The sequence below is a fragment of the Rhinatrema bivittatum genome, chromosome 4, assembly GCF_901001135.1.
Source record: "Rhinatrema bivittatum chromosome 4, aRhiBiv1.1, whole genome shotgun sequence".
In the NCBI taxonomy this organism is placed as follows: Eukaryota; Metazoa; Chordata; class Amphibia; order Gymnophiona; family Rhinatrematidae; genus Rhinatrema; species Rhinatrema bivittatum.
This window is the reverse complement of record NC_042618.1, coordinates 222,215,498-222,227,775: the sequence shown is the minus strand read 5'-3', so window position 1 is coordinate 222,227,775 and position 12,278 is coordinate 222,215,498. Positions and strand designations below refer to the sequence as shown.

At 45.9% G+C, this 12,278-nt stretch overlaps 1 protein-coding gene across 3 annotated transcripts in view; it reads right to left on the bottom strand.

Moving 5' to 3' along the window:
- Positions 1-12,278, bottom strand: part of LOC115090535 (cystine/glutamate transporter-like) — an 89,643-nt gene that overhangs the window by 63,203 nt on the left and 14,162 nt on the right. For 2 of the 3 annotated variants that reach the window (XM_029599754.1, XM_029599753.1), the window contains exon 4: positions 10,416-10,541. The exons of the other annotated variant lie outside the window; for it this stretch is intronic. In XM_029599754.1, the coding sequence (XP_029455614.1) occupies positions 10,416-10,541 (126 nt within the window). The remainder of the gene's footprint in view (positions 1-10,415; positions 10,542-12,278) is intronic. 3 annotated transcript variants of the gene reach the window in all.

Genomic DNA, 12,278 nt, shown 5'->3' with positions numbered 1-12,278 from the left:
GCTGGAAAGCTGCTTGTCAGGACGGGCATCCCCTTCTGGCAGGCTGGCTCTAGGTAGACACCCCCTTCTAGGTGGACTGGCTGTGGGCAGATGCCCTCTGCTGGGTAGACTGGCTGTGAACAGGCATCCCCTGCTGGTTGGACTGGTTGTTGACAGTTTCCCCCTGCTAGGCGGACTTTGGACAGTCGCCCTCTGCTGAGTGGACTGGTTGTTGGCAGGCACTCCCTGTCAGGTGGACTGTATCAGAGCTGAAGCCCTCTGTTGGGCTGACTGCATATAGGTGAGAGCCCTTTTCTGGGCTGGCTGCATTTGGACATGAGCTCTCTGCTGGGCTGGCTGCATCTGGGTGGAAGCCCTCTGCTGGGCTGGCTAGAATGGCACTGGAGCCCCTCCTAGGCTGACTAGATCAGGGCTGGAGCCCTCTCCTGGGCTGATTGGATCAGGGCTGGATAAGGGACCTGCTAACTTGAATATCTGATAAGCAGGGCCACTGGCACAGAGCAACAGATGCAAGACCACTAGCTCAGGATCCTTAGGGGATGGGACCACCGGCACAGGGTGCATGAAGGTTTGACCCTAAAATGGGGTGTGTGGAGCTCCTGGTTCAGGATCCCTGAGCGATTGGACCACTGGCGCAGGGTGTGTGAAGAGCGTAACAACTTGCATAGGGTTTCTTTGAAGCAAGGCAACAGGACCAGCTTCTGGTGCATGGTGCTTGGTAGCAGGGCACAGGGTGAGGACAGTGCTTCCCCCTGAGCACTGGGCATCTGAGTCATGGCTCTCCTGGGTTTGGACATCTAGAGCAAGAGACTCTCCTGTGCTAGGATGCCCCTTCTGGGCTGATTCTGCAGAAGCAGTGGCTTTCAGGAGCTGAGGCTTAACTGCAACTGACAGATTCTGGTGATTTTCCAGTTCTTTCTGGCAGAAAGGGCAGAGAGGAATTTGTAAGGGTCATGGACGGTGTCCTCACATGGCACAATGGCAGAACAGAGGTACGTAGTTCCCCTACCTTCATCTGTAGTAGGCACGGAATTTTTTAATAGGTCTTGTGCACAAAGTTTAGACTCAGAATCTGAATTTTGTGTGGGTAGCTTAAGTCCAGTAAAGGCACATGCTGCTCTCAAATGCTTAACTGAAGTTCTCATTAGCAGCTGCCGGGTTGCAGTTGATGATGGCTGAGCTTTGCCTGAGACAATTAGCCCTTTCTGCTACAGATAATCTGGTGTATGCAAACGGAGCATGGGAGCCACAGGATCACTGCAATCAAGGTCTGGGTCAGCCTTTGCTGATAAAGATTTTAAGTTATCATGGTGGATGGACTTGCTGTATCTGTATAAGAAGTAGAAATCAAATTTTTAAATTCAGGTCCCAGTTTTACTTTTTTAGATTCAGAGTTGACTCTGGGTTTCCAAGCCTGAGGGCTGGCAGGTAGTAAAGGGAACAACTACTTAAGTATTGTCATAATTCAAAATTTGTATGACAGGATTCAGATTAATAATTACAGCCTGCAAATGGTCATTACAAGTCTCAGAGTCCTCAAGGTCTGTTACGATTCTGCCCGCGGCTAGGCCGCGAGAAGTCTCTCAACTTTTTTTGCCGCCAGCTCCCCAATGGCGTGCCCTGCGGTCCGGAGACCGCCCACAGTTGCTCCTGCATGGCGGGCCTTGCCACCGTGCCTCTACGTGGCCAGGAGGCCACCGACGCCAATTTCATGCAGCAGATGCCGCCTCCATCATCCTGCCTTCGAGGCAGGAGCCGCCGACGTCTCCTCTTCATCCCACAGCCAGGAGGCCGCAGACGCCGTCCCCATGTGGCCCGGAGGCCGCCGACATCCTCTATGTCCCAGTGTGGCATGGAGTCATTTTCATCCTCCTCTTCTTGCGGCCGGGAGGCCTCCTGGAGCTCCTCATCGCAGCCTGGAGGCCGCCACTGATGTTCTTCAGTGGCTGGAGCTGCCCCCAGCTTCTCTTCAGCAGCAGAAACCGCCTCCGACGCCTTGGGCCTGCTTTCTTCTTCCTTGCAGCATGGCCTATCTCCTTAGGCGCGAGGCCACGCCTCCTCTCCAGATTTAAAGGGCCAGAGAAGGGTGAAGTCCCTGGCTCCTCTTCATGATGTCATCCTGGGTGTTCCTCTTCAGCCCTACAAAAGGGCTCAGCCTTCAGTTCCTCTTTGCCTTCGCAAGGAGTCAGTTCTGGAGTTGGAATGCGCCTGATCCTCTGGTCCAGCTCTTTGGTCCAGGAGTCTCCAATGATGTCCTCCTCCACTTCTTCAAGGCACTCTGTTCTTCATGGGAATTCCCTTGTCTTCCCTTGTGGTTCCTGATCCCTCACCTGCATCTTCGTTCCATGTTTGGTCTCTTGCCGGATCCTAAGTCCTTGTCTTCAGATGTCTTCATCGTCCGACCCTCCTGACGTCTTCACCTTCAGATCTTCCTGAAGTCCTCATCTTCGATGTCCTGTCCTTCCTGAAGTCTGTCATCCTGTTGTTCTACCTCTCGGAGCCTCCTCGCTGCTCTTGGTTGGGTGACCTGGGGGTCCGAGGTCCAGATGTCCAGATGTGTCAGATGTCTCGTTCTCCAGTTCACTTGACACCTCTTTGATGCTCTTGACTGAGTGTACTGGGGGTTGAAGTCCAGATGTCCTGACATGCCAGAAGTCTTCATTTTCAGAATCCTTTGACGTCCTCATCTTCAGTACTTTTTGCTGTCAAATGTTCAGACCCTTTTGGCTCCTATGTAAAGGAGCCTTCAGACTTTTTGGCTCCCTCGTCAGGGGAGCCTTCCTCTCAGATATCCTGGTTCTGGAATTTACCCCCTAGTAGACCATCCTCTTCATCTTCGGTTGACCTTCTGATTTGTTCTCCACATTGGGTCTGAATTCGTCGCTTCTTCAGGTTGGCCTGTGCTGATTACGCCAGGTCTCCAAAGCCTCAGTTTAGGATGGATGCTGCTACGAGTCATGGCCGGATACCTTCATACTGAGTTTTAATTCTTCTGTTGTCTTTTCACTCAGCAAATGTGTTCATCAGTGTCCCTGATGTTCTTTTCTTCAGCCTTGCCTTATCCTTATCAAGTCCTTGTCTGATCCTCATCTTCAAGTATCGTCTGATCGTCTTCAGTTTTCAAGTCTCATCTTCTTCCAGTTCCATCGTCTGCCCTTGACCTCTGTCCATCCTGGCACATTTGCTGTTCCCGTATGGCAGGTCCAAAAGGGCTATTGAGTGGCCAGAGGGCTACCCTAGAGACCAGCATTGCGTTGTTGGGTCTCTAATGATGCGTCAGGTTCGGCGGAGGTGCGAGTCCCTGGTCTTCTGCCTGTCCGCCTATGCTGGGATACGTTTCACCTGCCTTGGCCTTCTAAGGAGCTCCTCTTATCATTTTGGTCACACCCTTCTTTGTACTTTCTCCAGTGTAGCTATATCCTTTTTGAGATGCGGTGACCAGAACTGCACACATTATTCAAGGTGTGGGCTCACCATGGAGCAACACGGAGGCATTATGACATCCCTCATTTTATTTTCCATTCCCTTCTTAATAATTCCTGTTTGCTTTTTTGATTGCCACAGCACACTGGGCTGACAATTTCAATGTATTATCCACTATGATGTCTAGATCTCTTTCCTGGGTGGTAACTCCTAAGATAGAACCTAACATTGTGTAACTAAGCAAAGGTTATTTTCCCTATGCATCACTTTGCACTTGTCCACGTCAAATTTCATCTGCCATTTGGAAGCCAAGTCTTCCAGTCTTGCAAAGTCCTCCTGAAATTCATCACAATCTGTTTGAGATTTAACTATCTGCATAATTTTGTCATCTGCAAATTTGATCATCTCACTCATTGTACCCCTTTCCAGATCATTTATAAATATATTAAAAAGCACCGGTCCAAATACAGATCCTTGAGGCACACCACTATTTCCCTCTTTCCACTGTGAAAACTGACCATTTAATCCTACTCTCTGTTTCCTGTCTTTTAACCAACTTGCAATCCAGAAAAGGACATCACTTCCTATCCCATGACTTTTCAGTTTCACGGGACTTTGTTGAACACCTTCTGAAAGTTCAAATACACCACATCTCCGTTTTACCTTTGTCTACATGTTTATTCACCCCTTCAAAAAAATGTAGGAGAATTGCGAGGCAAGACTTCCCTTGGGTAAATCCATGCTGGCTGTGTCCCATAAAACCATGTCTATCTAAATGTTTTGTGATTTTATTCTTTATAACAGTTTCCATTATTTTTCCCACCTCTGAAGTCAGGCACACTGGTATATAGTTTCCTGGATCACCCCTGGATCCCTTTTTTAAATAAAGGGGTTACATTGGCCATCTTCCAATTGTAAGATACATTGGATGATTTTAATGATAGGTTACAAATTTTTACTAATAGGTCTGAAATTTCATTTTTTTTAGTTCTTTCAGAACCCTGGAGTATATACCATCTGTTCCAGGTGATTTACTGCTCTTCAGTTTGTCAATCAGGCCTACCATACCTTCCAGGTTCACTATGATTTGGTTCAGTTGATCTGAATCATCACCAATGAAAGCCTTCTCTGGAATGGGTATCTCTCCAATATCCTCTTCAGTAAACACTGAAGCAAAGAAATCATTTAATCTTTCTGCAATGGCCTTATCTTTTCTAAGTTCCACTTTAACCCCTTGATCATCCAACGATCCAACCGACTCCCTTGTAGGCTTTCTGCTTTGGACATATTTTTAAAAGTTTTTATTGTGAGTTTTTGCCTCTATGACCAACTTCTTTTTAAATGTTACCTTAGCCTGTTGTATCAGTATCTTACATTTAACTTGCCAATGCTTATGCTTTATCCTATTTTCTTCTGATGGATCCTTCTTCCAATTTTGAATGAAGATCTTTTGGCTAAAATAGCTTCTTTCACCTCACCATTTAGCCATGCTGGTAATCGTTTTGCCTTCCTTCCACTTTTCTTAATGCATGGAATACATCTGGTCTGTGCTTCTAGGATGGTATTTTTTTTTTTTTAACAATGTCCATGCCGGTTGCACACTTTTTACCTGTCTAGCTGTACCTTTCAGTTTTTTTCTAACTATTTTTCTCATTTTATCAAAGTTTCCCTTTTGAAAGTTTAGTGCTGTACCTTTTTCTCTGTGTCTTTGGCAGTGCCTGAAATTTGTAAAGTGGAAGGTGTTTTCTGAGAGGCTGATGGGCTCCCTTGTGATTCTTTTCCCCTCAGAATTTTGCATACTATCAAGCCCTGGTCACTGAGGAGAAGGTATTTTGGGAGTGCTACAATCAAAACAGATCTGCATACAATGGGGAGAAGTACCTTGACACTTTTTGTACCTCCACATAGATAGATTAAGGAGATGGCAGGCAACACATTCAGGAAAGTTGGGTGGATTGTGAAGCTAACAACCAGGACAAATATAATATAGCCAAATGTTAGAAATTGAAAGTGCTGGTGCAGCTGACATCCATTTCACAGAAAAAACAAAATTCTCATGAGCAATTATTCTCTATGCAACACTGTGGGCATTTCCAAAAGAGAGTTTCTGTATTGGCAGGAATTACATTATCAGTAAGGTAAAACTGTTGCTTGACCAGAATCCCATTTAAATGGTCTGGGTTCTTTAGCCGGTTTCTCCTTAGCAGGTTTCAGGTTAGAATTCGCTATGTCTAGGGAGCAGTTGGGAGTAGAAAAATGTTTATAAGATTCACCAGATAGGCAGAAAGTCCCACACCCACTTGTAAAAGCAATGGTTGGCTTCTACATCCTGTTATGGCACCGATCCTGGTGGAATGTAGGAAACACCACCCTCAGAGTGGCAGAGGACAAAGCTAAGGCTGGTTTTCCGCCTATCCATCTTCCTCTCCTGCACGTTAATCCCTTCAGATCTGTGAGCCAGCAGGTCAACAAGGTGAGTCTGGAGCAAGGCTTGGACAGGCTGGTAATGCTGGAGTAAGGCTTGGACAGGCCGGTAAGGCTGGAACATGGCTAGACAGGAACAGAGTTCAATTAAGGCTTAGACAGGAACAGTGTGCAGGAAAGGCTAGAACTGAGGCTTGGACTGGAACAGCATGCAGGTAAGGCTGAATCTGAATCTTGGACAGGAACAGTGTGCAAGTAAGGTTGGACCTGAAGCAAGGACAGCATGCAGGTAAGGCTGGAACTGAGGCTTGGACAGGAACAGACTAAGACAGGGTAAGACAAGGACAAGACAGAACATGGAATATACAGACCCAAAGGCAGCAATGCAGGTAGCCCATAGGAACTAGACAAAGTAAGCTCCTAAGGGGTAAAGTGAGGAGAGGCCTAGATAGGCCACAGAGTAAGGCAAGGTCTAGACAGACCAGAGATCAAGAGAAGGACTAGTTAGAGCACATAGCAAGGTAAGGCTTAGATAGGCCAGAGAATAAGGCAAAGAGCAAGAAGGCCCTTAGGCCACAAGACAAAGCACGGAGCAAGAAAGCCCTGAGGCCACATGGCAAGGTTGGGATAGGTCTGGGTAGGCCACAAGGCAAGAGTGGCTAGGACAAGGAGCCAAGGGAGACTTGAAGCAGAAACATCTTGGTAAGGCAGGGTTATATAGGTGTAACCCTTAACGGGGTTTTAAACCCAAGAGCAAACAAACATATTTATTTTTGTTCAGGGGCTACTCTGCCTAGCAAATTTACTGCCATGCTTGACTCTTAATCTGGGGGAATTCTTTTTCTGGGGGTAAGCTCTCACGTGTGGGCCTGGACCATGGGTCTTGCAACACAGTATATTAAAATAATATAGATGCTTCCCATAAGGTGAGAGGCTATTATAAATCAGATAGGACCAGGGTCTGGGTGTTAAATTAAAGTGTACTGGTTGGAAATCATAAATTAACATCTATTTGTCAATAATGTTGAAGTTACATCTGACTGCTAGTACAAGTGTATCTCTCTGTAGGTAGGTGCCCTTTATTTCAGACCTCTGGGTAAAGCCCCATGGTGATTTTAATTGTACAAAGCTCACTCAGTAACTATCCAGGAATCCTAGTGGAGGGCTCCCCAATTTCATAGGAAAAATCCTACCTTAGATTATCTTCTCCTTGGACACCCAGTCCGTCCTGGTCTTATAGTGTGGAGATCTGGTTGGGGGTCTCCTGATCTAGTTCTTCCATCCTTGATTAGTTGATATTTCTGGGGAGACTTCTCATGAGGAAAAGTCAAGTGGGATCAGGCTATCTCAGCACTGCATCCCATTGAGGAGGGAGGATCCAAAAACCTCCCCACTCTTTTCAGATCCAAAAATACTTCTAAAGTTTAAACTGGATACATCTTCTGTCCTTACTGTCTCTCACAGCAGGATCCATCACTGATGCTTGCCCACCTAGGGTTTAGAGTGGGCTCACAGGTCTTTGGTCCTCTGGTGAGAGTCCTTTTACCCCAAAATGATATCAGACATAAAAATCTGTCTCTTTTGTAAATTAGTAGGAGAAGGCAGTAAGTGCACAATGAGGTGTCATTTCTAAATGAAACTCTATCTGGGTGAAGCTGGAAGGCCTCATCAGAGTGTAAAACTTAAACATCCTTACTGTTCAAAGGCTTCCTCTAACTGATCCCCAAAGTGTCATAAAATGGCTGGCTTTAATATTGTTCAAGCATCCAATCCAGACCCTCCAGGTAAGAGAGAATGAGGGGATGGATGGTTTCTTTTAAAGGGTGTTCTATACAGGGACAGTGACATCTGGTGGCCAGACCGGGGGTCTGCCACATGGGTCTGGGGTCTGGGTATGGTACAAGTAATGGGGAGGAACTTGGCAAGGCAGGTGGCCAAGATGAGTCATGAGGAGCTGATGGGGATAGCATGAATGGAACTTCGAGGAGACCTATGCTGGCAGAGAGGCATCATAGTTGGGGTATGATGAGGCTGTGTAGCAGGTGAAATCATAACAAAGGTGATTTAAAAGTCAATCAAACCAAAGGAAGTTGTACACTTGTCAGCAAAAATGCTAAGATCTTCTTCTCAATAGCTTATTTGTATAACACTAAAACATTTCACAGTATTGATAATCCTAATCCTTTTCAGAATCTGTTCCCCTTTCTTTATTCCCAGTGAGAACATGACCAATCAATCTGTACTGTATGCAGTTACACCAAAACTTTATACAGAAGCAATATTGTCTTGTTCACTCTTTAATTAATATCCTGCTGTCACAGATGTGAGCCCTTGGACTGTAGTGTTGACGACGCAGCCTAGTAGGGGAACCTATTAGTCATATGCCGACAGCAAGTAGACACATCCTAGTGGGACTGGACAGGAGCTTTACTTACACCAGTCCTGTTTCCCATTGGTTGAGTCTTTGGTTCTAGGGGCTGGTAGGACTTAGATGAGAGTCCCTTAAGAGCACTCAAATAGAGAGTATCCAATGACGGGCTAAGGTCAGGGCTGGTAGCAGGCAGACAGTAACTGGATCTAGGCCGAGAATCAAGGCAGGGAGCAAGTAGGGATTAATCAAGGTACATAACAGAGGTCAGTACCAGGCAGCAGGCAAGGGAGTGGTCCAAGTCCATAGCAGAGGTCAGAACCAAGCGGCAGGCAAGAGAAACAGGACTCCAGGGAACCAGGACTGGAGGGGGCAGACCAGGTAAGACAGAGGAACTGACAAGATATGAACAAGGTAGGGGCATGAACAAGGCAAGTACCAGCACTGACGAGGACAAGGCAGGGCACAGACAAGAAAATGGCAAGGCAGAGAGACAAGGAACACAAGAGCAACACACACTGCAGACTAGGCAGGGGATCTATGTGGAAGCAAAGCAGTGGAGTGGCATAAATTTCTGGAATCCAGGCTTGGATTCCACTGTTATTTATGCTGACATCTGTCTTAAAGATCTGACTGCACTGGAGAATTAGGATAAGATGGCTGCTGGAAATTGCTAAAGCCAAAGAACTAGAAATGATGTATGGCTATTGCAGGCTAGGGTTTAACTAAATATATATTTCTTCAGAAGCTAAAGTGTTGTCATAAAGAAGTTGTTTACTGGTTAAGTTGTCCATTAAAACACATAGACACAATGTAAGCTTATGCATAGGTATTATAGTTACAAGAATTAAATATAAATTCTAAGAACTCTAATAAATATTGAGATATTTAGTCGCTGATTGGTTGAAAGCTTATAATCAATTTTCTGGATCATATTTAAAATTTCATTTGCAACACACAGAACTCTCCATGTTTGGTCAATGACTGTAACCTGTTTATTACTTTGCATGCAAATTGATCAGATCATTAAAAGAGGAACCTTAACTGGCCTCAGCTGAGGTATACAAAGCCAATTTATAGGCCTCCGGAAAATCCTCTGAGGGGCCTTCCCTTGGGATTTTCTACAAGTGCAACCAGGCTATAAATAGTCGAGCTGGTGACATCATCAAGGGGTGCCAAAAGAGGGCTTTCTCGCCACGGGACCTCATAAGGCGTGGAGCCGCACGTGCACATGCCTATGGGGAGGCATAGCAGGCCGGAGATGAAGGCATTAGTGGCATCTTTGCCACAATGGCGACTCCTGGTGATTTGGGGTGAGTGTGGTCGGTCACGGGGCCGGCCCGCAGCCAGCCAACATTACATCTGCTTTATCTAGACTAGATTAGAACAGTAGGCCTGAATCTCTTCCAGGCACTGGTTGACTTACTACCATTTCTAATATTCTATCCAATATTGATCACATCACATGTTCTTTTTTATTTTGTAAATCTTCCTGCACTACTCAGCACTTTTCTCTGCCAAATAGTAACTCACTCGTAGCCTAAACCACTTTTGTGCAGGTTCCTTTCCTCTTACTCAGCATTTACCTTCCCACTGATCTTAGTGTTACATAGGACACAAAAATGCATGTAACCTTTGACTTACTTGACCAAATAAACATGTGCTTTGCTTGTACCTCTGCTTGACTCTTTCTGTCCCTTGATGATCTCTGTCTCTCTCTTACCTTCCTTTGTTTTGCTAATCACTGGGAACTTGATATTCAGCCATGGGGAGTCCAGCGAAGTTGGCTAACTTATACCAAATATTCAGTGGTGCAGATGCATCACTGAATATACCCAGCTATCTTAAAGGTAGCTGGATAACTTTAGGACTGCCTCGCAGCATGAACTAATTTACACAGATAATGCTGAATATCAGCGTAATCTGGCTAAGTTATCCGGATAAGTTTGGCCTGCCCTGGAATGCCCCCAAGTTACATGGCTAAATTGTATATAGTTAATCACTTCACTGGATAACTTGGAGACATTCAGACTGGCAGGAATTTCAAAATCTGTAGTTTGTCCAGCTGTCTCAAGCGTAGCCAGACAAACCTTTTAAACATGGACTTCTATATCTTTTTATCCCATTCTGCTTATATATTACCCAACTCCTCCTTTATTTACACCCTCTCACCCAGAAAACAAATGTATAGTTTTCTTACCTGAACACAGAGCCATCATCCCAGGGACAATAATCAACAGAATTGCCAGCATTTTGAGTATTGTAAGAATAGTCTGGATATTTGCAGCCCAACTGACACTCCAGCAATTTAGGACAATTACTAAAGCTATGAGAAGGAATCAGAAACAAAAGGAGAAATTTAGACTTACCTGATAATTTCCTTTCCTTTATTCTTGTTACACCAGTCCAGAACAAGTGGGTTCAGTTCCTTATCGAGTTGATAGAAGCAGAGAACATTTTTTTTACTTAAATTCTGTGACATCGCTACTACATGTGTGGCTTGAGGTGAAAGTTAAAGCCGGTATTCCCATGGCAAAGCAGATTTCAAAACTTATAACAAAATGCCACCTTCTATATATTTTTTTATATATGAAAGTCCTCTTTAAAATTGTTAAGTTAAAAGACTTTATACCTTTTTCTTTTTTTTAATCTTCTCATTTATTAGAAAATCTCTCTATTTTTTAAAAAAAAATTTTTAACTTCCTGGCTGGATTTCTGGACTGATGTAGTAGAAATAAAGGAAAGGAGATTATCAGGTAAGTCTAAATTTCTCCTTCCTTTGCTTTTCTGCTACACCTGTCCAGAACGCTTGGGAAATACCAAAGCCCAATTATTCTGGGCGGGAGGGTAATAAAGCTGCATATAGATTAGAATGCTTGCTTTATAAGCAGTGTCTTTTTTCATGAAAACATCCCATCTGTAATGTCTGGATCAGATATGTAATGTGAGCCATGTGGTCACTTTACAAATCTTTGCCGGAGATACAGCTCCTTCTTACACCCAAGAAGATGCCTGATCTCTAGTTGAATGGACTAATTTCAGATAAAGTGTGATTTACTTTAACATAAGTCCCAATGCAGGGGGACTTGGCCAGAACCCAGGCCTTATGCTGGGATCCTGATGTTGAGCCTCGGCCCAGGGTTAGGGTCAGGGTCAGGTCCAGGCCCCAGAGCTCCTCTTTGTCATCTTTTTTCATACTCTTCTTAAGCACAGCACCCTCTGCTGGGGAGGATTCACTGGAGTTAATTAACTCTTACACAATGACCCCAGCAGATGGCATCAGTTGGTTAAGAAGAGCTGAAAAAAGAAGATGATAAAGATGAGCTCCAGGCTTGGGCTTGACTGTGCAGAGGCTCAGGTATTGGGAAGAGGCCTCTGGTTTAGGCCCTGGCATCAAGCCTGGGTCCAAGCCTGGCCTCAGGCCCAGACTGCAGCATCAGGCCTGGGACAGGGCTGAAGTCCCGGCATCGGGACCTGGTCTCCAGCCAAGGCCCAAGTGTTGGTACCCGGCCTCCAGCATCGGGTCTGGGAAGAGGCCTCAGTGTTAGGACCCAGTTTCTGGGCCAAGCTGCAGCTTTGGGCCTGGGCCTGGGCTTAGCCAAGGGCCTGGCCCCGGCATCAGGTCTGGATCAAGGCTGAGTCCCCAGCATCAGAACCCTACCTCCTTGCTGGGTTGTGGCATTGGGCCTGGGTTCAGGATGAGGGCCTGGTGTCAGGACCCAGTGTCCTGGCCGGGCCACGGTGTTGGGCCTGGCTCTGAGCCCTGTCCTAGGATGAGGCTCAGGTGTTGGGACCAGGCCTCCAGATCAAGCCTGGGATTGGGTCAAGTCCCCAGCATTGTAACCCAGCCTCTGGGCCAGGTCGCAACATCTGACCTAAGCCTGGGTCCAGGCCAAGACCCCAGCATTGGAACCGGGCCAGGATGCAGCTTCAGATTTGCTAAATATGGGGTAGGGTCATCAGGAAATTTCCCAGGCCTGGGCCTTTGCTTGGGTCTAGGCCTTTGCCAGGGCATAGGCCGAAACCATGGTATTGCCCTTGGTCAAATCATGGCCTATGCCTA